This window comes from Chiloscyllium plagiosum, unplaced genomic scaffold, assembly GCF_037043375.1.
Source record: "Chiloscyllium plagiosum isolate Xiang-an unplaced genomic scaffold, Cpla_swu_hap1 HiC_scaffold_4, whole genome shotgun sequence".
NCBI lineage: Eukaryota > Metazoa > Chordata > Chondrichthyes > Orectolobiformes > Hemiscylliidae > Chiloscyllium > Chiloscyllium plagiosum.
This window is the reverse complement of record NW_028270142.1, coordinates 53,047,144-53,071,259: the sequence shown is the minus strand read 5'-3', so window position 1 is coordinate 53,071,259 and position 24,116 is coordinate 53,047,144. Positions and strand designations below refer to the sequence as shown.

At 41.3% G+C, this 24,116-nt stretch overlaps 1 protein-coding gene across 1 annotated transcript in view; it reads left to right on the top strand.

The window, feature by feature from the left end:
* LOC122549492 (uncharacterized) overlaps positions 1 to 24,116 on the top strand; it is a gene marked incomplete at its 5' end in the record, with an annotated part of 83,802 nt that overhangs the window by 5,250 nt on the left and 54,436 nt on the right. Inside the window, 10 exons of the mRNA XM_087985830.1 lie at positions 8,139 to 8,262; positions 11,510 to 11,900; positions 15,384 to 15,461; positions 18,519 to 18,605; positions 18,719 to 18,772; positions 20,072 to 20,125; positions 21,123 to 21,176; positions 21,278 to 21,331; positions 23,823 to 23,876; positions 24,000 to 24,053. Coding sequence (XP_087841956.1) covers positions 8,139 to 8,262; positions 11,510 to 11,900; positions 15,384 to 15,461; positions 18,519 to 18,605; positions 18,719 to 18,772; positions 20,072 to 20,125; positions 21,123 to 21,176; positions 21,278 to 21,331; positions 23,823 to 23,876; positions 24,000 to 24,053 — 1,004 coding nt within the window. The remainder of the gene's footprint in view (positions 1 to 8,138; positions 8,263 to 11,509; positions 11,901 to 15,383; positions 15,462 to 18,518; positions 18,606 to 18,718; positions 18,773 to 20,071; positions 20,126 to 21,122; positions 21,177 to 21,277; positions 21,332 to 23,822; positions 23,877 to 23,999; positions 24,054 to 24,116) is intronic.

The following is a 24,116-nucleotide window of genomic DNA, read 5'->3' as shown; positions in this document are numbered from 1 at the left end:
TGCACTTTGTGTCTTTCACTGTGTCTCACACCTGCACACACACACCATGGGTGCTGAGAAAAAATAAGCACTACCGCACTTAGGTGGTAGTGTGGGGGTTAATAAAAAAAAGAAAAAAAATATATATAATCAAGAAATTCGCGGTGTCCACCAACACCCTGGAGTTGTTCAGGGAGAGGTGGGCACCGCAGGGAGTGGAGTGCATCATTTCTCCCTCCAACTCTATTTTGATTTAGTCCCTACCCTCCCCTTCACTGTTTTGAACACAAAAAAAAAAGAAGAGAAAAAAAAAAGAAAAAAAAAAGAACAGGAGTGTGACGTCCGGTCCGTGGCCACCGCCATCCGACGCCTTAAAACGGCGGTGCTCGGACCCGACTTAGTCCACCAGTTGGAGGACGCTCAGGTGTGCGGTGGGATCCCGTCCGCGCTCACTCCAGCCCGGACGGAATTTCACATTGGCTCCAAGATCCCGTAATTCCCGCTGGAGCCTGTGCCCCACAACCTGAGCCGCCTCCGAAATTTTAATTTTGTTTCGTTTAAGGAGGTGAAAAGGAAAGCCCTGTATAGACTGCTGCTATACACTGTCCACCTCTTCTCCCTCATCCACCATCCGGATAAGCCTTGGCGTGCCCATTTGCCACCGGGCAGTGGGGATCCCCAGTGGAGGGCTCTCTACGTTGGAATCCTCCCCCTTTCTCTTGGGGATCTGGGGTGGAGGGTGCTGCACGCAGCAGTCCTCTGCAACCGCAGGTTGCGGTGGTTCATGGACTCCCAGCCCAACTGCTTGTTCTGTGGCGCTGTGGAGTCCGTGGACCACGTATATATTGGGTGTGGGCGTTTGCACTTCCTTTTTGATTTTCTGAAAAACCTTCTCCTCTGTTTTTGGCTGCACTTTAGTCCCACACTCCTGGTCTTTGGGCACCCGGTACGGAGGAAGGAGGGCAGGTCTGAAGACCTCCTTGTGGGTCTGCTCCTGGGCCTGGCCAAACTGGCCATCAACAGGTCGCGGCTGTGGGCCGTGGAGGGGGTCGTTAGGCCGACTGCCTGCCCCTCTTCCGCGGTTACGTTAGAGCCCGGGTGTCCTTGGAGAAGGAGCACGCGGTGTCGACCAACACCCTGGAGTTGTTCAGGGAGAGGTGGGCGCCGCAGGGAGTGGAGTGCATCATTTCCCCCTCCAACTCTATTTTGATTTACTCCCGACCCTCCCCCTCACTGTTTTGATCACACAGCACTGCCCTTTGATGTGAAGGGCAGTGTGTGTCACTGGCCACCCGGGTGTTTTCCTATCTTCCTGGTGGTGGAAATTGAATAAAGATTCGTGCACTTTGTATCCTTCACTGTGTCTCACACAAAAATAGAAAAACAGGTGTGCTCCCCTTCACTGTTTTGATCACACAGCACTGCCCTTTGATGTGAAGGGCAGCGTTTGTCACTGGCCACCCGGGTGTTTTCCTATCTTCCTGGTGGTGGAAATTGAATAAAGATTCGTGCACTTTGTGTCTTTCACTGTGTCTCACACTTGCACACACACACCATGGGTGCTGGGAAAAAAATAAGCACTACCGTACTTAGGTGGTAGTGTGGGGGTTTAAAAAAAAAAGGAAAAAGAAAAAAAAAGACAAAATAAATAAAAAAATAATTAAAAAAAAGAACAGGAGTGTTCAGTGGTGAAGGACTCTCCATTTTGTGTTAGGACTGACTCTGAACTGCCTGGACCACACAGTCAGTGTATTTTTTACTGCTGCTGTGTAAGAAACAGAAGAACAGGAGTGTTGCCCACTGTCCACCGCTTTTCCCTGATCCACCGACCCGAGCTGCCTTGGCATGCCCATTTGCCACCAGGTAGTGGGGATCCCCAGTGGAATGCTCTCTATACCGGAGTCCTTCCCCTTTCACTCGGGGAACTGGGGTGGAGGATGCTGTACATAGAGGTCCCCTGCAACTGCTGATTGCGGTGGTTCACGGACTCCCAGCCCAACTGCTTGTTCTGAGGTGTTGTGGAGTCCGTGGACCATGTATATATTGGGTGTGGGCACTTGCACTCCCTTTTTGATTTTCTTAAAAACCTTCTTCTCTGTTTCTTGTTGCACTTCAGTCCCACGCTCCTGATCTTTGGGCACCCGGTACGGAGGAGGGAGGGCAGGTCAGAGCGCATCCTCGTGGGTCTGCTCCTGGGCCTTGCCAAACTGGCAATAAACAGGTCCAGGCAGCGGGCCGTGGAGGGGGTCATTATGGCCGATTGCCTGCCCCTCTTCCATCGTTACCTTCGAGCCCGGGTGTCCCTGGAGAAGGAGCACACAGTGTCCACCAACACCCTTGAGCTGTTCAGTGAGAGGTGGGCACTGCAAGGAGTGGAGTGTATTACTTCCCCCTCCAACTCTATTTTGATTTAACCCCTGCCCTCCCCTTTACTTTTTTGATCACACAGCATTGCACTTTGTTGAGAAGGGCACTGCTTGTTACTGGCCACTCTGGTGTTTCCTTTCTTCCTGGTGGTGGAATAAAATAAAGATTTACACACTTGTTGTTCTTCACTGTATCCTACACCTGCACACACATGACATGGGTGCTGAGGAAAACATAAGCACTACTGCTGTTAGGTGATAGTGTGGGGGAAGAAAAAAAAGTAAAAAGAAAGAAAAAAAGAACAGGAGTGTCAGACATCCTGTTCGCGCTGAGAGCTGGCTCTGAGGGAGCTGGATCAGCATTGAGAACTCTCTACTTGTAAATAAAGGGTGACTTGGTGACAGGATGCTGGCCTTGGTAGAGTTGTTTCTGAATTGACTCCAGTATTCCTGCCCTTCTAGAGCCACCATTACCCCAACAAAATCCTGCTCAGTGTATGGTTTGAGATTGCCAAACCTGCCAACTCCTATTTCCTCTCCTGGGCTTGCTTTCTCTTTTTGACAGAGTTAAGATCCACCACCATTGTGCTTAGCTTTAGTTTCAGGCTCTACCACAAAAGACAGCATTACATATGTTCACTCCAGCAAACTGCACATTCACATTTCAGACAGAAGTGAGAATATGAGCATGCAAGTTAAGAGCAGGTACAGGCTATTCAGCCCCTCTTTACTGCTCCATCCTTTAAGAAGATCATGCCTGATCAGATTATGGCCTCAAATCTATACTCTTGCTAATTCCCAGTTGATGGGTGTGGAATAGATCTTCATGGTCCTTTTTTGCTCATCTACATTTAACAGATAGAAATTTTGTTCCTGTGTTCACCAGCCTTTCATCTCACCGCAGATGAAATTCAATAAAGGTATTATTGTGATCTCGCGAACACAGGAACAGAAAACACTAGATAACGTGAGCATATGCAAAGTAAATGAAATTTTACTTTCAGTCTGACACGTAATAGAACATCTTCAGAAAAATTATGGTGATATGAATTCTCACTCAACATCCAAAATTAAGCATGGTAGACCTGACAAATTAATTTTTATCTTTTACCATTTATAATAAGTCTTTAATACATTTTATGACTAATATTGGTGTACTTTTTAAAATTGCCAATAGCCTTTTCTTTGTATGGGGGGAGTAGTGGCTCAGTGGTTAGCCATTGCTACCTCACAGCAACGGGGATCAGGGTTTGGTTCCATCCTCAGGCGACTGTGTGGAGTTTGCACATTCTCCCCATGTCTGCATGAGTTTCTGCTGGGTGCTCCGGTTTCCTCCCACAGTCCAAAGATACGCAGGTTAGGTGGACTGGCCGTGCTAAATTATTCGCAGTGTTAAGGGATGTGTTGGCTAGGTAGATTAGCCATAGTTAATGTTGTGGGGATAGGTGGGAGATTGGATTTGGGTCGGATACTCTTCAGAGGATTGTTGCAGACTGAATGGGCCGAATGGCCTCTTTCTGGACCCTAGGGAGTCTATGAATCCTTGGAAGAACTAACTTTAATCTAGAAGTTGCTATATGTCCCTGATATTTGTTTTAGTGCAATTTTTAAATGAAAGCGAGAATGTCGGAGGATAATTTGTGACCAGCAATTCTCCTCAACTGTTTTCTTACAAGGTTAATAAATGTACCACCATCCAATGTGTCCTTGCCTGTCCCATGTTGCCTGTTCAATTCTAATTCCAACAATTAATAAATTAATTAAATGTTTAATTTAAGTTTCAACACAAGGATCTGTTCTGAACTGTCAGCACTGAGATCAGTTATATCCTCTTATCGTCAACTAGAAAACTAATCCTTTTCACAGAGAACTTTACTTGCCTTCCCTTCCACAAATTCTGTGTTAAAAACCATCTGTCACAAGACAAACTGGAACCTTACATCATCAGCAATTAGCTTGTTTTTAACCCCCTCCACGGCCCGCTGCCTGGACCTGTTTATGGTAGCAGTGCTAACCACTGTGCCACCGTGCCGCACAGCGCCAGAGACCCGGGTTCATTTCCCGCCTCAGGCGACTGACTGTGTGGAGTTTGCACGTTCTCCCCGTGTCTGCGTGGGTTTCCTCCGGGTGCTCCGGTTTCCTCCCACAGTCCAAAGATGTACAGGTCAGGTGATTTGGCCATGCTAAATTGCCCGTAGTGTTAGGTAAGGGGTAAATGTAGGGGTATGGGTGGGTTGCGCTTCGGTGGGGCAGTGTGGACTTGTTGGGCCGAAGGGCCTGTTTCCACATTGTAAGTAATCTAATCTAATCTAATCTAATTTTCGAAAGCTGATTGGAGGCAGATGTTCGCAGGTAAAGGGACGGCTGGAAAATAGGAAGCCTTCAGAAATGAAATAACAAGAATCCAGAGAAAGTATATTCCTGTCAGGGTGAAAGGGAAGGCTGGTAGGTATAGGGAATGCTGGATGACTAAAGAAATTGAGGGTTTGGTTAAGTAAAAGAAGGAAGCATATGACAGGATAGATCGATGAATCCTTAGAAGAGTATAAAGAAAGTAGGAGTATACTTAAGAGGGAAATCAGGAGGGCAAAACAGGGACATGAGATAGCTTTGGCAAATAGAATTAAGGAGAATCCAAAGGGTTTTTACAAATACATTAAGGACAAAAGGGTAACTAGGGAGAGAATAGGGCACCTCAAAGATCAACAAGGCGGCCGTTGTCTGGAGTCACAGAAAATGGGGGAGATGCTAAATGAATATTTTGCATCAATATTTACTGTGGAAAAGGATATGGAAGGTATAGACTGTAGGGAAATAGATGGTGACATCTTGCAAAATGTCCAGATTACAGAGGAGGAAGTGCTGGATGTCTTGAAACAGTTAAAAGTGGATAAATCCCCAGGACCTGATCAAGTGTACCCGAGAACTCTGTGGGAAGCTAGAGAAGTGATTGCTGGGCCTCTTGCTGAGATATTTGTATCATCGATAGTCACAGGTGAGGTGCCAGAAGACTGGAGGTTGGCAAATATGGTGCCACTGTTTAAGAAGGGCGGTAAAGACAAGCCAGGGAACTATAGACCGGTGAGCCTGACCTCGGTGGTGGGCAAGTTGTTGGAGGGAATCCTGAGGGACAGGATGTATATGTATTTGGAAAGGCAAGGACTGATTTGGGATAGTCAACATGGCTTTGTGCGTGGGAAATCATGTCTCACAAACTTGATTGAGTTTTTTGAAGAAGTAATAAAGAAGATTGATGAGGGCAGAGCAGTGGATATGATCTATATGGACTTCAGTAAGGCGTTCGACAAGGTTCCCCATGGGAGACTGATTAGCAAGGTTAGATTCATGTAGTACAGGGAGAACTAGCCATTTGGATACAGAACTGGCTCAAAGATAGAAGACAGAGGGTGGTAGTGGAGGATTGTTTTTCAGACTGGAGGCCTGTGACCAGTGGAGTGTCACAAGGATCAGTGCTGGGCCCTCTACTTTTTGTCATTTACATAAATGATTTGGATGCGAGCATAAGAGGTACAGTTAGTAAGTTTGCAGATGACACCAAAATTGGAGGTGTAGTAGACAGCAAAGAGGGTTACCTCAGATTACAACAGGATCTGGACCAGATGGGCCAATGGGCTGAGAAGTGGCACATGGAGTTTAATTCAGATAAATGCGAGGTGCTGCATTTTGGGAAAGCACATCTTAGCAGGACTTATATACTTAATAGTAAGGTACTAGAGAGTGTTGCTGAGCAAAGAGACCTTGGGGTGCAGGTTCATAGCTCCTTGAAAGTGGAGTCGCAGGTAAATAGGATAGTGAAGAAGGCATTTGGTATGCTTTCCTTTATTGGTCAGAGTATTGAGTACAGGACATTTGTTAGAAAACAACATGCAATTCTGGTCTCCTTCCAATCGGAAAGATGATGTGAAATTTGAAAGGGTTCAGAAAAGATTTACAAGATATTGCCAGGGTTGGAAGATCTGAGCTACAGGGAGAGGATGAACAGGCTGGGGTTGTTTTCCCTGGAGTGTCGGAGGCTGAGGGGTGACCTTATAGAGGTTTACAAAATTATGAGGGGCATGGATAGGATAAATAGACAAAGTCTTTTCCCTGGGGTTGGGGAGTCCAGACCTAGAGGGCATAGGTTTAGGGTGATGGGGAAAGATATAAAAGAGACCTAATGGGCAACTTTTTCACACACAGGGTGGTACTTGTATGGAATGAGCTGCCAGAGGATGTGGTGGAAGCTGATACAATTGCAACATTTAAGAGGCATTTGGATGGGTATATGAATGGGAAGGGTTTGGAGGGATATGGGCCAGGTGCTGGCAGGTGGGATTAGATTGGGTTGGGATATCTGGTTGGCATGGACGGGTTGGACCAAAGGGTGTGTTTCCATGCTGTACATCTCTATGACTCTAATTAGACTTTATAAATGTTTCAAAATAGTTATAATAAAGTTTAAATAGTGCAAAGAATCTCATTGTTACACTTTCAAACCATGACAAATATCACACAGCTTTTGAACACAGTTTCATGATACAAATGTGTGCACAAGGAGTGAATTGAGAAATAATTAAAAAAAACTAAGGTACTATTATTTTAAAGTTAAATAATTTTTAAAAAAACAAGCTGAACTATGCAAATGGAAATCAAGCATTTAAATACCTCTAACTGCATACAGTCTTAATTTCAACATTGAAGCCTATTTTCATGAAATTGTTTTCTTATGAGATAAAGTTATGTGGAAACCAGTATAAATACTATCAGTTAACAGTGATATCAACTTACACAAACGTACTGCAAGAATGGAGCTGTCCAGGTACCAAGATCCAAATTGGATTTCTCCATAACAGAACAGCTTTTGATCAGAACACTTGGCAAAGGACTATGTGAGTAAACTCTGAGATTAAAAAAAACATGGCTTAATTGCACATTAAAGAACAATTATCTTCCATTCATATTGCATCATTAGGATGACGTGGTCGCTCAGTGATTAACACTGCTGCCTCAGCAGCGCCAGGGACCAGTGTTCAATTCCAGAGATGTGCAGGCTAGCTGGACTAACCATGGGAAATGCAGGCTTATAGGGATAGGGAGGTGGGTCTGGGTGTGCTGTCTTTTTGGTTGGTGGGGGGAGACAGTGTGGACTCAATGGGCTGAATGGCCTGCTTCCACACTGTAAGGATTCTATGATTAATTGTCAGCTCATTACATCATTAACATTCATAGCTTTGCTAACAAACATTTGAAACACTATCCATCACTGTTCACCACTAAAATATGCTGGCTATAAAACTCCGAGGTGATCTTGTATTTTGCATCCACTAGGTTGCAAAGTATGCCTGGCATTCATAGTGATTCAGTTATAGTGATGTCTTAGTTCTATTGGGGCTTGTCTCATGAATTCTTCAAGTTGTATCTTAAATATAACATGAGGCATCACTATAGTGTTATAATACTGGCTGGCTCCCACTAGCTTGGCATTTGCCTCTGAATGTTGAAACTTATTGTGCTGTCTAGCATTTTCCATGCTGCTCTCCAGAATATTTTGTTTGCCTTTTAACTTGGTTTATGCTGTATTTTTCTGTGTGACATGCAATGTTGTGTTGTTCCTTAGACCATCGTTTTAAAAAGAAAAAGTGATTATGAAAGATTTCTGATTCTTCCTGCTAAAGAGATCTTGCAATCTTCAGATAAAAGTATGCAAAATGAAGCATTATTTAGGAGCATTACTGTCTAAGTTGAATAATTATCTATAGATTTGGTGACAGTTGCATTTTCCCTCTGTTCCAGTTACTGACATGTTGAAAGCATTAGGAGTGTCAAGCACAGTTGGTGTCTACGAAGTGGAAGGATCCCAAATTAATTTAAAGGCTTATCGTCTAGAGCCAAGTGTACAGATTAGGAGAGAATCAAGGTATGAAATATCAAAGAAAGTAAGCTTTACATCCATGTAGATCCATTTATGACCATCTGACATCATAAAATGCATTACAGTCAATGAAGTTCACTGATGTATAGGGAGTCAACTATAAAGTTTAATGTGCAGATTACTTTAATTGCTTCTTGCTAAATGTATGTACGCATCCTCAAAATAGTTAAATAAAAGGATCACTCTCTAAAGCTAATATACACCCCTCTGATAGCTTTTTTTCTTAACACTAAGTGCAAATTACTTTACATTTATAACCAATTTACAAAGTGAATATTCCCCACTTGCTATAAAATATTTTAGAAAGATTATCTTGGATATTTCATTAACCTATGATTGTTATGAAGATGTGGGTGTACTGTACCTTTAAGAAAGTTAAAAGCTAGCAGAACTATCTGACAACATCAAGTGTTCTGAATACAGTAACAGTGGGGTAAACCCTCCTGCTTAATTTAAACCAGCAACACAGGAAAGATTTATCCCATGCAGTAATCTGTGAAAATTCGATAGGCCAAAAAAGTAACAACCATATTTCTTAAAGTATAACAGAGAAAAATTAACTAACAACTCTTTACAACTCCTTCCTCTAACCTATCTTTTACCTACCCCTTCTACAATACTAGTCCGATAAAAACCCCTGATTAAGATTTACCAAAATTCAACTTTTCAAAAACCAGCCAGACATCAAATCTTTTCTTCTTCTTAGGGATTTCTGCTTCACAGGTTACTGATTGATAAAGGTACCTTTTAAGAGAGCTATTCTCTGGGCAGTCTGCAGATGTCACTGGCATGGCAGTTCTCCTTCCAACTGTTCAATTTTCCCCAGTCTTATACTCCCAAAGCATCGGATTGTGTCATTGGCTATTAAGATTGTCAATATACTAAATTCAAACTGGATTGGAGTTTGGTATTTTTTAGGGTAAATTTAAACTGATTGGCCTAATTTGAATCTGCTTTGTTGTTTCCAGGCAACCCAGCTAATGTAGCTTTCGACCAAGTATTATATTGTTACCTTATTCAGAACAGTTGATGCTGTCAGGTAGTTCTGCTAGCTTTTAAGTCTCTTAACAGTACAAGTACACCCTCATTTTCATAATAATCATATTGTTGGGATGCTTTGTGTTTCTGGACAAATTCATAAATGAATAGGATGTCAAGATATTAACTATTATAAACAGAGAACTGTTTTGTGTTAATTGCTATTGCCTTCTCTACTTTGTTGTGGTACAGTTAGAATGTGTCCGTGATTAAAAGTATAATTAAAGCATTCATTGCACACCACAAAATATTATTAGCAGTGAATGAGAGAGTATAATATTATTACTGTCAAGGTAATGCTCATTAGTGATAACATTTTAAAGCAAACTAGTTTATTTTCATACCAAAGCTGCTGACTCAGCATTAACCGAGAAAATGCCGCAGCTTTGCTGATTCAGTTCGAGAGCAGGTAGGTATTGATCCAACAGTTTATGAATACATTAAGCTTTTATTGCATATGGAATGGAAGAAAACTTGCATCAGTGTAGATATCTGACTGAACCTACTGCTTTGAGGTTGAGGTACGTTCTGTGCTTGCATTTTTGAACACATCATATCAACATTCTTTCCTGTGAGTCTCATTAACAATGTTTGGACTTCTATTACATGTAACAAAGAAAGTAGAACATGAGCAACATTTTTTGCTGATTTAACTGCCTCTATGGAAAGAAAGCAAAGTAAATATGTTATGACCGTGGGCGGCACGGTGGCACAGTGGTTAGCACTGCTGCCTCACATCAATTCCCGCCTCAGGCGACTGACTGTGTGGAGTTTGCACGTTCTCCCCGTGTCTGCGTGGGTTTCCTCCGGGTGCTCCGGTTTCCTCCCACAGTCCAAAGATGTGTAGGTCAGGTGAATTGGCCATGCTAAAATTGCCCGTAGTGTTAGGTAAGGGGTACATGTAGGGGTATGGGTGGGTTGCGCTTCGGCGGGGCGATGTGGACTTGTTGGACTGAAGGGCCTGTTTCCACACTGTAAGTAATCTAATCTACAGCTTATGACCAGTGACAACATCAGAACACTGGACTTGAAACATGATCTTTGTGTTCTTCCCACAGATGCTGTCAGATTTGCTGAGTTTCACCAGCAATTTCTGTTTTTGTTTCAGATCTCCAGCATCTGCAGTTCTTGTTTTATTTTTGCTGAGTTATTGTGTTTCAGCAAATGCCTTTTATAAATGCAATTAGAAGGAACTTTAGTTTCCTCTCTAATATTCACTTCACAATAGGATTGTGTCCTATCATTTCATTTTTGCCTCTTTCTGGGAGGGAAAGTGCTCTTTGTTTGGTTTATCCCTGACCATCCAGTCAAATTCTCAAATTCATTGGCCATGATTTTTGTTTGATGTGGGGAGGGATCCAGAGGGTGTAGGGCAATTTTCCAACTGGGAAACCCAGAATAATTTGTTTCCCTCAGCTTTGTCAAATTTAACTGTAGGATTCAAGCACAAAGTTTTGCTTCTGATTTCTCGGCCATAGCTACACTGATGCAAAGCTTTGGCCAGTCAGCCTTTCCACACAAGGGCACAGATAGGGAATAGAGAGGAAAAAATTGGAAAAGCCAAAGTTTGAGGAGGGAGATCAGAAACCAGAGTGCATACAGATTTAAGGTTAGAAGGTAGATTGTGCATCAAAGCAAGATATTAAACCACAGCAAGTGTCAAATCAGAGGCCAAGGTCAGGGAAGATCACAGGCCAGAAGGCATATCGGAAGGAACTGCATGGGGTTGGATGAGGCAAGTAAGCTGGATATAGCAGGGCATACCCAGATATCACCACCCTTTTGATACCAAGTTTTTCAAGATCCTAGAAACCATAAAGAGAGCTAAAATTTAAAGTACTATTTGAGGCAGCTTCTGGGATGGTTGGTTACCTGCAACATTCTGTCTTCTTTTCAAAAAAACAGTGGATGCATTAAGAGAGATTTGGGATCAGAAATCAGACTACTAATGTTTTTAAATTCTAGTTGACCCAACCCCACATATTTTTGGCATTTAAAATTCCCCCTCCCCCCCCCATTATGTTGACAGACCTCATGACTTATCCCACTGTGGTTCAGTTCATTAGTACAGTATTGTGGGTGACACTGGTCAGCAGTGTTCCTTCGTTAGAAAGTTCTCATCACTTTGCTTTTGAAATATATTGTTCACATTTGTGTGATGAGAAATATGATTTTTGTTTTGCACATTTTTCAGGTTGGTTCATCCATATGGGTTTCCCAACGAATTATCAATTGTCGCAACCTTTAGAATGAGAGAAAATACCCCTAACATGGTGTGGAATCTGTGGGAGGTAACTGACAGATATGACAACGAGCAATTCCGACTCAGACTGTATGGTGAAACCAATGCTGTTGAACTCTACAATGTGGCAGCTGTAGGAGAGGAGGTCACCACTTTTGAAAATGTGGGACAACTGTTCAACCAGGCCTGGCACAAGCTCTCACTTAGTGCCACAAAAACCCAGCTGACTCTGTTTGTTGATTGTCAGCAGGTTGGCACAGCTCCCATTCGACAATACGGATTCATTGGTACAGATGGAGTTACTGTTTTGGCAACAGGAGCAAGGAGGAACACTACACTTCCAGTAAGCAACTCTTGTACTCCATTTTTCTCATCATCTCTTTAGCCACACTATACCTTCTCATGGGAACGTAGGAGATTGAGAGGTGACTTTATAGATGTTTATAAAATCTTGAAGGGCACAGATAAGGTGAAAGTAATGGTCTTTTCCCCAGGGTAGGAGAGTCCAAAACTAGAAGGCATAATTAAAAAAGACCTGAGAGGCACCTTTTTCACATAGTGGGTGATTTGTGTGTGGAATGAACTGCCACAGGAAAGGTAGGTGCAAGTACAGTTATAACATTTAAAAGACATTTGGACAGGTACATGAATAGAAAAGGTTTAAAGGGATATGGGCCAACTACAGGCAAATGGGACTAGTTTAGTTTGAGAAACTTATTCAGCATGGACTAGTTGGACCAAAAGGTCTGTCTCTGTGAGGTATGACTTTATGACTCTATAACTTAAGTATAGTCAAAATTGGACTTTTGAGGCAATTTGAGAGGCTTTTAAAATTGAGAAATTTTAAAAGCTTTTAATATTTTCCAGTATACTAGGATTATAAATCAAGATAATTTGACAATTCTATCTATGCTCAAATATTCTATAACATTCTGTTCTAAATGATTACAATTTTCCATATTCTTTGATGAAGGGCAATTTATAGTAAATTATATCTACCCAATTTCATAGCTCATCATTAGATAACGAGAGGTGATTTGGAAGTGGTGAAGGTATTTAACTAGATTGCTAACATCAATGCTGTTAATACATTATGAGCAATAAAGCAGAAACACGGGTAACATTAATAAAGTTCCATGCTTCAAACACCAGATCAAGTTGCAAACTATGTAGATGATCATAAGTTTAATGTCACAAATTAGCTTAATTCTTGCAAGATGAATAGTTGCCTCTTGCTTTTTGTATGTGAAGCTTCAAATTATGTTGAATCTTGGCATGGATTTTGCAGTAATACTGATTCTGAAATTCGGTTTTCCCAGTATTACAAATCTGAAGTGGACACCAATTCTTGAAATCTGCACATGTTCACAATAACATGCACATTTAGAGGTTACTGTCAGTGATACTATACTCCTCTAGAAGGTGTTGTATTGATTTGACAAGGACTTCCACTCACACCCTATTAATCTCTCTACAAAAGGACTTGAAAAAGTCACGTCATTAAAAGGTGTACCAACTCCATGAATACTCCTAAGTGCCCTCAATCGCTTGGGATGAATAATTTTCTATTTATGAAATGTCCATGCTTTCTGTTGTGATAAAACAATGCCCCATTTTCAAAATAATATTTTAAAGTATGTTTATTTTTGATTTACCTCCTATCTTAATCCAGTCATAATCCTTTATTTAACATACAAAAGTTTCAATTAGAAATAAAGTTGAATGATGCTTTTCACTCCCTTGTATGTTATTTGTCAATATTTTAATGCAACTATTTACTCCTGTTGACATCATTACTGATGCATGTCAAGACATTTTCTTGACTTAGCACTAGATTTGACCATTAGGAATAGGGAAATTCCTGCCACAGAGATTGCTTGACCTTTGTAGGCAGCATTCTACAATTTACAGATGATACATTTTACTGCACCACTGTCTGCAAAATCCAAGTCAGTATTATGCATTTGGACCAAAAAGATAAAACTGCTTATTTAACCAATGACCACACATATACTAAGTTAACCACATACTGTTAAAGTGCTGAAACTGAACAATTCATCATTATAATTTGATACTTGTGGGCCCAGTTTCAAACTCTGCACAAGCAAAAAGGATTTTGACTGAATTAAAGTCTGGTTCAACATTATTTGTGGCACAGTGGATGAATGGTTAGCTCTGCTGCCTCACAGCACCAGGGACCCAGGTGATCGTCAGTGTAGCATTTGCACATTTCCCTGTATCTATGTGGATTTCCTCTAGTTGTTCCAGTTTTCTCCCACGACCCAAGGATGTGCAGGTTAGTTGGATTGGCCATGCTAAATTGTACCATAGTATCCAAGGATGTGCAGGATAGGTGTAATACCTATGGTAAATGCAGGGTTATAGGGATAGGGTAGGGGCTAGGTCTGGACAGGATGCCGACTCCCACAGCTACCTGGATTACACCTCTTCCCATCCTACCTCTTGCAAAAATGCCATCCCATATTCCCAATTCCTCCGTCTCCGCCGTATCTGCTCCCAGGAGGACCAGTTCCACCAAAGAACACACCAGATGGCCTCCTTCTTTAGAGACCGCAATTTCCCTTCCCACGTGGTTAAAGATGCCCTCCAACGCACTTCGTCCACATCCCACACCTCCGCCCTCAGACCCCACACCTCCAACCGTAACAAGGACAGAACGCCCCTGGTGCTCACCTTCCACCCTACAAACCTTCGCATAAACCAAATCATCCGCCGACATTTCCACCACCTCCAAAAAGACCCCACCACCAGGGATATAATTCCCTCCCCACCCCTTTCCGCCTTCTGCAAAGACCGTTCCCTCCGTGACTACCTGGTCAGGTCCACGCCCCCCTACGACCCACCCTCCCATCCTGGCACTTTCCCCTGCCACCGCAGAAACTGTAAAACCTGTGCCCACACCTCCTCCCTCACCTCTATCCAAGGCCCTAAAGGAGCCTTCCAAATCCATCAAAGTTTTACCTGCACATCCACTAATATCATTTATTGTATCCGTTGCTCCCGATGCAGTCTCCTTTACATTGGGGAGACTGGGCGCCTCCTAGCAGAGTGCTTTAGGGAACATCTCCGAGACACCCGCACCAATCAACCAAACCGCCCCGTGGCCCAACATTTCAACTCCCCCTCCCACTCTGCCGAGGACATCGAGGTCCTGGGCCTCCTTCACCACCGCTCCCTCACCACCAGACGCCTGGAGGAAGAACGCCTCATCTTCCGCCTCGGAACACTTCAACCCCAGGGCATCAATGTGGACTTCAACAGCTTTCTCATTTCCCCTTCCCCCACCTCATCCTAGTTTCAAACTTCTAGCCCCACACTGTCCCCTTGACCTGTCCGGACTTGTCCGACCTGCCTAGTTCCTTTTCCACCTATCCACTCCACCCTCTCCTCCCTGACCTATCACCTTCATCTCCTCCCCCACTCACCTATTGTACTCTATGCTACTTTCTCCCCACCCCCACCCTCCTCTAGCTTATCTCTCCATGCTTCAGGCTCTCTGCCTTTATTCCTGATGAAGGGCTTTTGCCCGAAACGTCGATTTTGCTGCTCAAGTCGGATGCTACCTGAATGCTGTGCTCTTCCAGCACCACTGATCCAGAATCTGGACAGGATGCTATTTGAAGGGTCAGTTCAGCCTTGATGGGCCAAATGGCCTCTTTCTGCATTGTAGGAGTTCTATGATTCTATTCAGACTTTAATTTTTCTTGACCTAAAAAAACAAACAGATCATGTTTCAGATTGCAGTGCTGGAATTCTTATGTAATATCTCTTTGAATTCACCTACCAAACATCTTCTATATCTCAGGTGGACATACAACAATTCACAATCTATGGAAACCCAAGTAAAGCAAGTGAAGTAACCTGCTGTGAATTGCCTGGTATTGTAAGTATGGATACTTTATTGCTTTCCTGTCAATGATGAAAAATGGCCACTTTTATTTCACTTTATCAGAATCATTTGAGTTTATATATCATCTGTCTTACACCTATTTTGTTTCACTGAGAGTTTCATTCTTTGCATCCGCATTTCTCATTCAAGAGAGTGGGTGAGAAACTTATCTTCAAATCACTGTCAACTCAGCTGTTCTTTGGTTTTCAAGAGATGGGAAGAGAGAAGATAAGTTGAATAATACACTGCTGTCTTTATTTTACTACCTTGGTGTTTGCTTTAACCTTTTCTTTGCAAATGCGATCAGGAGTTCAGCATGATAGACATGCTCAACTGGGTCACTCCATCAGGCACAGTGCACTGGTACTAGCAGCATAGAACTACAATTAAAACATGAAATTTGTTGCTAATAAATTCCAACCCAAACTATTTACTAAAGTCATAATTAAAGTGCACCCTGACTCCATTCATCCACCCTGAATAACTTTGTCTAGCAAAACTCTATCACTAAAATAAAACGTTGAAAATGCACCCTGGATTTGGATGTGGATGCTGGAGATCTGAAACAAACAAAAACAGGAGTTGCTGGAGAAACCCAGCAAGTCTGACAGCTTCTGTGGAGAGAAAGCAGGATTCATGTTTCGAGTCTAGTGACCTTTCTTCAGAAATTATAGCACCTCGGAAGAGGTGTTATTTATGCTGAGGATCCTCTCCTCATCCTTTCCCTCCCAAAACAACGATAGTGGCCCCTGGTTCCTCACCTATCACCCCACCAGCATCCATATCCAAAGGATCATAAGCTACCATCTCCACCACCTCCAGCGGATGCCACCATCAGACACACATTTCCCTCCCCTCTCTTGTCGGCTTTCCACTGGTTCCATTCCCTCCGGGACACCTGGTCTACTCCTTATCTATTCCCAACAGCTCCCCACAAAGCCCATGACACCTTTCCATGTAGTTGTAGAGGATGCAACAGTTGATAATTTACCACCTCAATTTTCATCATCCGGAGCCCAGGCACACCTTCCAGTGAAGCAGCAATTTCCCCACACTTCATTCAATTTAGTCTACTGTATTTGATGAGACGAAAGACTGACTTGGTTTTTGCAGGATATAGCATTGGATATCCTTCATTGTCATGTGTACTCAATTACAGGAGTACAGTGAAAAGTTTACAATGTTGCCTCACCTGGCGCTATCTTATGTACAAAGTATCAAGATACAAATCTTAGGTACAAAAAGAGGAATAAAAAAGAAAAGCAGTTGCATTAACATACGGTGATTCACAGTATAAGTTAGAAATAAGATGTAGTTAAAAGGATAAACATTATAGTTAGATAAGCAAAATACAAATAAACATTTTTATATATATATTATATATATATATATATATATATATATGCTCAGTTGGTAAAAATAACCCGGAGCATCCAATTATCTGCCACTTCAACACACCACCGTGTTCCCATGCCAATGTTTCTGTTCCAGACCTGCTGCAGTGCACCAGCGAGGCTCAACGCAGACTGGAGGAATGACACCTCATCCTCTGCTTGGGAATCTTACTCTCTTTCAGGATTCAACATCGAGTTTAACAATTTTAGAACATGAGCACGTTTCCATATTCATTACCGACCCCTGCACCTGTCATGAAACAGGTTGCTTTCAGCACAGCCAACCCATTTTTTTTTACTACTCAGAGTCCCCATTATCACCTATCTAGCTTCCCTTTTTCTCTGGTTTATTATCACTAATCCCTTTTTTCTTTCCCTCTCTTTCTCTGATTTCTGTCGTCCCCTATCCACTCACTCCATTTCTCCCATCCAACCATTATTATCAGCATTATTACCCCTTTTCCGTGCCATTTCTAATTATGAGAAAGGGTCACTGGACTCAAAACGTTAATTCTGTTTTTTCTTCAGTGATGCTATCTGATCTCCAGTAATTTCTGTTTTTCTTTGTTAAAAATCTATAGTTCTTGGATTAACTTGCTAATTGGTCTAGTATGAACTGAATTAATAACTGATTTCATAATCATGCAGCCCCTTGGTAAAATTGATCAAAACAAAACAAAATTGAATTTCCCATTCCCTGCAGGAGAGAAGCTTGGGTCTTGCATGAGTATATTGAACTTGTTATAACAAGGATGTGCCAATAGAAATGGAAGTGAAGTTAAGGTAGGCTGGTCAAGTTGCAATGACAGACAGTCAGGAAACATTTCATAACATTCAACTGTATTACATTCTAGTGAGAAAGAAATCCTCTCGGAGAAGAATACACCCTCAGTAGTGAATTATGAAAGTTCACGATAATATCGAATTGAAAGAAAACCAAACAATTCTGCAAAGAATATTGCAAGGTCAGAAAGTTGGATAGACGATGAATCCAGCAAAGCTGGAAGGAAGAAAGGATATTATTATATTGGAGGGGGTTCTGAAATGATTTACCAACGTGTTGCCAGTACTAGAGGCTTTGAATTATAAGGACAGGCTGCTTAGGCTTGGACTTATTTCACTGGAGTGTAGGAGGTTGAGGGGTGACCATTTATAAGGTCATGAGGGATATGTATAAGGTGGATAGCAAAGGTCTTTTCCCTAACGTGGGAAAATTCAAAACTGGGGGACATATTTTTAAGGTGAGAGGAGAAAGATTTAGAGGGATCTGAGGGACAACGTTTTCATACAGAGGGTTATTCTTATGTGAAATGAATTGCCAGAGGAAGTGGTAGATGCAGGTACAGTTACATCATTTAAAAGACATTTGAATAGGTACTTGAATAAGAAAGGTTTAGAAAGATATGGGCCAAATGCAGGCATGTAGGACTAAAACCAGTGTTTTTGTGGAAGAGATTTCCACACTTGTACCGTATTTTGCATGAAGTATTTTCTGATTTCTCTTTTGAATTATATTTTTAAAGTTGGTGTGCCATATCACTCTGCAATTAGATCTTATAGTTTTCTGTTCCAAAAAGAACTGGTCCAATTGTTTGTGAATATTTGCAAACTGAAAGTGACTACATTGTATTTGTTTTAATATTTTGATTAATTCTAGTGTGAAAAGCAAAGCAGTGATGGCACCTCAATTGGATGTCCCTGCAGACCTACAAAACCTGGATTCCTTGGATTCTCTGGTCCAAATGTAAGATTCTTCCACCTACTCTGGAAAATTTCCACAGAATAACTTCTTTATACTTCCTTTTATGAGAGGTTTGCATGTATTTAAAAGTAATGATGTAAACATCACTGTTACAGGGTTATCCAGGTGACAAAGGCAGGTCTGGATTTCCTGGATCTCAGGGTAGAAAGGTATGTAAGGGCATTTTGGAAAGGCCTACACTTGTTTTCGTACTTGGACTACACATTCACTTAGAACAGTTTTGTTTTTAAGAGAAATACCTATCTAAATGAATCATCTATGTGCATTTGCTTGAAAAGCTTGGTGACCTATTAACTGGGGTAATAAATTGTTTCACTTACCAAGGGTTGAATTAAATCTGTATTGTTTTGTGGTGTCAAATATATGCCTTATGCTGTTAGATTCCTAGATTAGCATAGATATCATCAAAGCTAGAGGTTCAGATGTGGAACAATGTGATAGTACTATCACACTGTTCTATCATTTCCCACATAACGTGGAGATGATGATGTTGGAGTGGGGTGGACTAAGTTAAAAATCAAACTTTATTGCTGGAACAGCACAGCAGGTCAGGCAGCATCCAGGGAACAGGAGATTCGACGTTTCGGGCACAGGCCCTTCTTCAGGAATTTCCTGAAGAAGGGCCTGTGCCCGAAACGTCGAATCTCCTGTTCCCTGGATGCTGCCTGACCTGCTGTGCTATTCCAGCAATAAAGTTTCAACTTTGATCTCCAGCATCTGCAGACCTCACTTTCTCCTCTAAGTTAAAAATCACCCAAAATCAGGTTATAGTCCAACAGGTTTATTTGAAAATACAAGTTTTCAGAGCATTGCTCCTTCGTCAGGTACGCAGAGACATTCTATTTTGTTCAAAAAGCTAACCAGTCCACCTTGTCGAAAGCCTTATTAAAGTCTCTTTAGATCATGTGCACCGCTCTGCCTTCATCAGTCCTCTTCATTACTACTTCAAAAGTTCGATCAAGTTAGTGAGACATGATTTCCCATGCGCAAAGCTATGTTGACTCACCCTAATCAGCCCTTGCCTTTCCAAATACGTGTTAATCCTGTCTTTCAGAATCCCCTCCAACAACTTGCCCACAATTGATGTCAGGCTCACTGGTCCATAGTTCCCTGGCTTTTTCTTACCATCTTTCTTAAATAGTGACACCATGTTACCCAACCTCCAGTCTTCCAGCACCTCACCTGTGGCTTTCGATGACACAAATATCTCAGCAAGGGGCCCAGCAATCACTTCTCTTGCTTCTCACAAAGTTCTCGGGTACACCTGATCAGGTCATGGGAATTTATCCACCTTTTAAGACATCTAGCACCACCTCCTCTGTATTATGGACATTTCTCAAGATAATCAGGAATAATCCTTCCAAGTTTTGTTTCTACTGCTTACAAAAATTTGTGGCTGTACATGTTTCCAATAAATGTAAAAATTCAATGATTTGTATGTGTTGTAGGGTTATCAAGGTTTTAAAGGGGTGCAGGGAAGACGAGGTGATCCAGGACCAAGGGTAAGTATTAAGTGTAATATGTGATAAGTACATTTCATGTCCTGATGAACTTACATTTTCTATCTGGAGATTGATTTTTTTAATTTTAAAAACAGCTTGTTTGCTTTGTTTTTGATGGGTAACCTGAATGAATTTGTACTTTTAATGAGTGTTGAGTACTTGTCCTTTTAATATCCATAGTTCGTTTTTTGAAGAAGGTATGCTTGTAGCCCAGTGAATAAGTGATCTATTGTACTATTGAAGCCATAAAGCAGGAGTAACCCAGACTTGACTACTGTTTGTAAGTTGATCTCGCAAGTCTGTGACGTGGTGGTTCAGAGACCTTTGACCTCAGAGGAAATGGGTTTTTCACTGTTATTGAAAGACCAACCTTGTCCCACTGTCTGTTGCTGTAAAGATATTCATGTGTGGGTACCAAACTGTGACTGGATTTGACTTTATTGGAATAATCTCTCAGATTCAACAAATAAAATCTGAAAGTAATAATGGATATGATGGATACATAATGTACAATATCAATACTCAGACAAATGTTAGACATCAATTGTTCAATACTGAATTTATGCTGCAGAGTAGAGACATTGTTAGTGGAACCTTGAGTGATGCAAAATGCATTTTAATCAGTGCACAGACTCTAATACATGCATGTACGTATTGTTTACAATAATTTTGATTTTATTAGTATATTTCTTAATATGCGTAGTGGATTGAGCAGTTACTTAGTTTTCCTTAACAATAAGTTAGTATTAATGGTGAAGATTTTTTTTCTAAAATGAAACCAAATAAAATGTAAATATTAAAAGAAAAAAGAGAAACAGGAAGATTTAGATAAATAAATGATGAATACTTTAACAGTGACAGAGAAAGTAACATGGTCATTTATGATTAACTTATTTACAGATTAAAAGGATGAACATCATCTTTGTTGGTGAAACTGTGGTTCTGAGATGTGGCTTTTACATATTACAAATGGGTTCTAAGATTTTATGTCTTTCAGGGTGAAGAAGGTGAAGAGGGTTCTCATGGAGATCCAGGTTACTCAGGAGCTATGGTATGTGTGAATCACTTTATTCAAAAAGACAATAAAAATATCGAAGAATGTTTTCCTTATATCATGTGAACTGTTAAGGTTAAACTGTTTTTGCATTATAGGGTATTCCTGGTCCCCCTGGAGAGAAAGGTGTGCTTGGTGCAAAAGGGAAAAAGGTACTGAGAAAATACTTTTCATAAGGTAGACCACAGATTATGCTTGCCAACATATGCAAAACTTTGGCTAAGCATAACTGATTGGCCTTTGGTGCAGTATTGGGGAATGAGCTATCATTATATTCAAAGTAGCTAGTATTGTTCTACAATTAAAAAAGTGCCCACTGGGAACTGTCCCTGCCTTTCTTCCAATCCCACACCCCATCCGCCTTTCCTCACAACACCCAACCAGAGAACCCCCCCCCAACAAATCACTTTCCAGAAAACCAGGTCCTCTGTGTTCAGGAGTACTTATCCACCAGCAACCACAGCTGTCTCCTACTGTGCTAAATGCCCCCAAAGTTCAAACTATGGGGGAGGGCATGAGATTCTGACCAGTGACAGAAACGTCTATCACCAAATCTCTTGTTATTGATCTTTCCTGTCTTCTACTCTATCACATATATTTCCTTTTTTTCTTTATTCCACCCACCCTTCACCTTCCACTTGCTTAATATCTATCACTTTAATACAGTAAAATGCACCAAGTACTTCATAAATTTTCTTTGAAAGGCTAATCAATCTTTTAGGTGAAAACTTCATCAATTATTTTGTTCACTTCAGAAACATTTCCAGCATTGAAGGCCATTTGGCTCATTGTGTCTGTATCAGCTGCAAATGATCTATCCTGCCTTGTTCGACATTCCTGCTGTCGGTTTGTAACTATGGAGCTTACAGTCTTTCAAGTGCACGTCCAACTATGTAATGATGATTTCTCCATCACCATCATTTCAAGTTGTGAATTTTTGATGCACACCACCCTCTGGGTGAACAATTTTTCAACTCTTCTCTAATTGGTCTGGCAATTGCTTGAAATCTATGTTCTTTGGTTATTGACCTCTGTGCTAGGGGAATTTTAAGTCCTTCCTATCTGGCCTACTGAAACCCCACATAAATTTGTGCACCTCAATTAGATGTCCCCTCAGCCTTCTACATTCCAAAGACAATAACCCAACCTCTCCAACCTTTACTCATCATGCAACCTGACAATATACTTATAAATTATCTCAGAATACTCTCCGATTTGTTTGGACTGGACATAGCACTCTAGCATTGGCAAAAACTGATACTTTAAGCAAACAAATGCTGGCGTTCTGAAATGAAAACTAATGCCCATGACCAACTCTTGTGTTATTTGGTCTTTCCTGACTTCCATTTTCTAAATGTTTATTTCCTTCTGTTTTTTAACCCCACCCTTCTCCTTTCACTTGCTTAATATGTATAACGCTTCTTATGTTTTCAAATTTTGATGAAAGTTATTGACTTAAACCACTACATTTTCTTTTGCTACAGAATATGGCTGACCTGAGTACTTCAAACATTTTCTGTTAGTGTTATATACAATTCTAGATTAACCTTTCCATTTTTATGTTCTGTACCTTGGTTAATAAAGGAATGTATCACATACATCTTCTTAACCACTTGCTATTTTCCAGATTTCATAGAATCCATAATGTGTGAAAGCAGGCCATTTGGCCCATCGAGTCCACACAAACTCTCCGAAGAGCGTCTACTCCATTCCTGTGGCCTTGCATTTCCAACGGCCAATCCATCTAACGTGCACATCTTTGGACTTTGGCATTGAAAAAAACTGCTTGACTTTGGCACATAGAGGGACATGGGGACAATACACAAACATTTGCCCATGGGTGGAATCGAACCTGGCTGCCCAGCATTGTGAGGCATCAGTGTTAACTGCTGAGCCAACGTGTTGCCCCAGCAGTCAATGAATACTCTAAGATTCCTCTATTTCCCTCTACTTCTCAGTGTTCATTTGCCACTTTTTTACTGACCTGACAAGTTGATTGATATCTTGCAGCATCCAGAGCTTTCATCCTCATAACACAGTTCATTTTTATCTCATCTGTATTCTTCTTCTATATTCCCTCCTACATTAAAGCAGTTTGCTCAGCTGGCAGGATGGCTGGTTTGTGATACAGAGTGATGTTAACAGTGCGGGTTCAATTCCTGCACTAGCTGAGGTGACCATGAAGAATTGTCCCTCTCGATGTCTCCCCTTGCCTAAGACCTACTGAAACTCAGGTTAAACTACCAGCAATCATATCTCACTCTCCAAAGAGAGTGCAGTCTGATAGGAATACAGTGATTTTACTTTTACTGTATTATCTAGGAGCAGATTTGTTCATTTCTTTCAACAATAGCTGAATAGTTTAATCCTGTATGATATTTTGAGAGTTTAGCACTGGAGTGTAAAATTTCTAGGTGAGATGCTTATTGTAAAACTGCTTGACCTTTCCTTCTGTGACTTATGATAAGGAGATCTGACCCACCTCTGCATTTTATGATTTGGCAAACAGTTGAAAATTTTCTCCAATGTTCTGTTGATCTCTGGAGAAGTTTATTTTGTGAAAATGTGTTCTAACTTATATATTGATTGTGTGAAAGTAGTAACACATAGTGAGATGATGCTTTCATTGACTGCACTTTGTAGGGCGCTGCTGGATATTCAGGGCCACAAGGAGAACCAGGACCCAAGGGTGAAATTGTAAGTGCCTCAATGTTCGTTATTGTCAGTTATGATCAATTCTAATTAATATCAATTTGTATTAATAAAATGAGAGCAGCAATATTTAATAAACAGGAACTGATTTTTAAAATTTATTTTAAGGGAGATACTGGAGAATCTGGTGAAGAAGGCAGTGCTGGGTCCCCTGGCGAAGTGGTAAGTATTATTCCAAAGAACAACGGTTCCACACAAATGGATGTTTCATTCAGGAATTCCAAG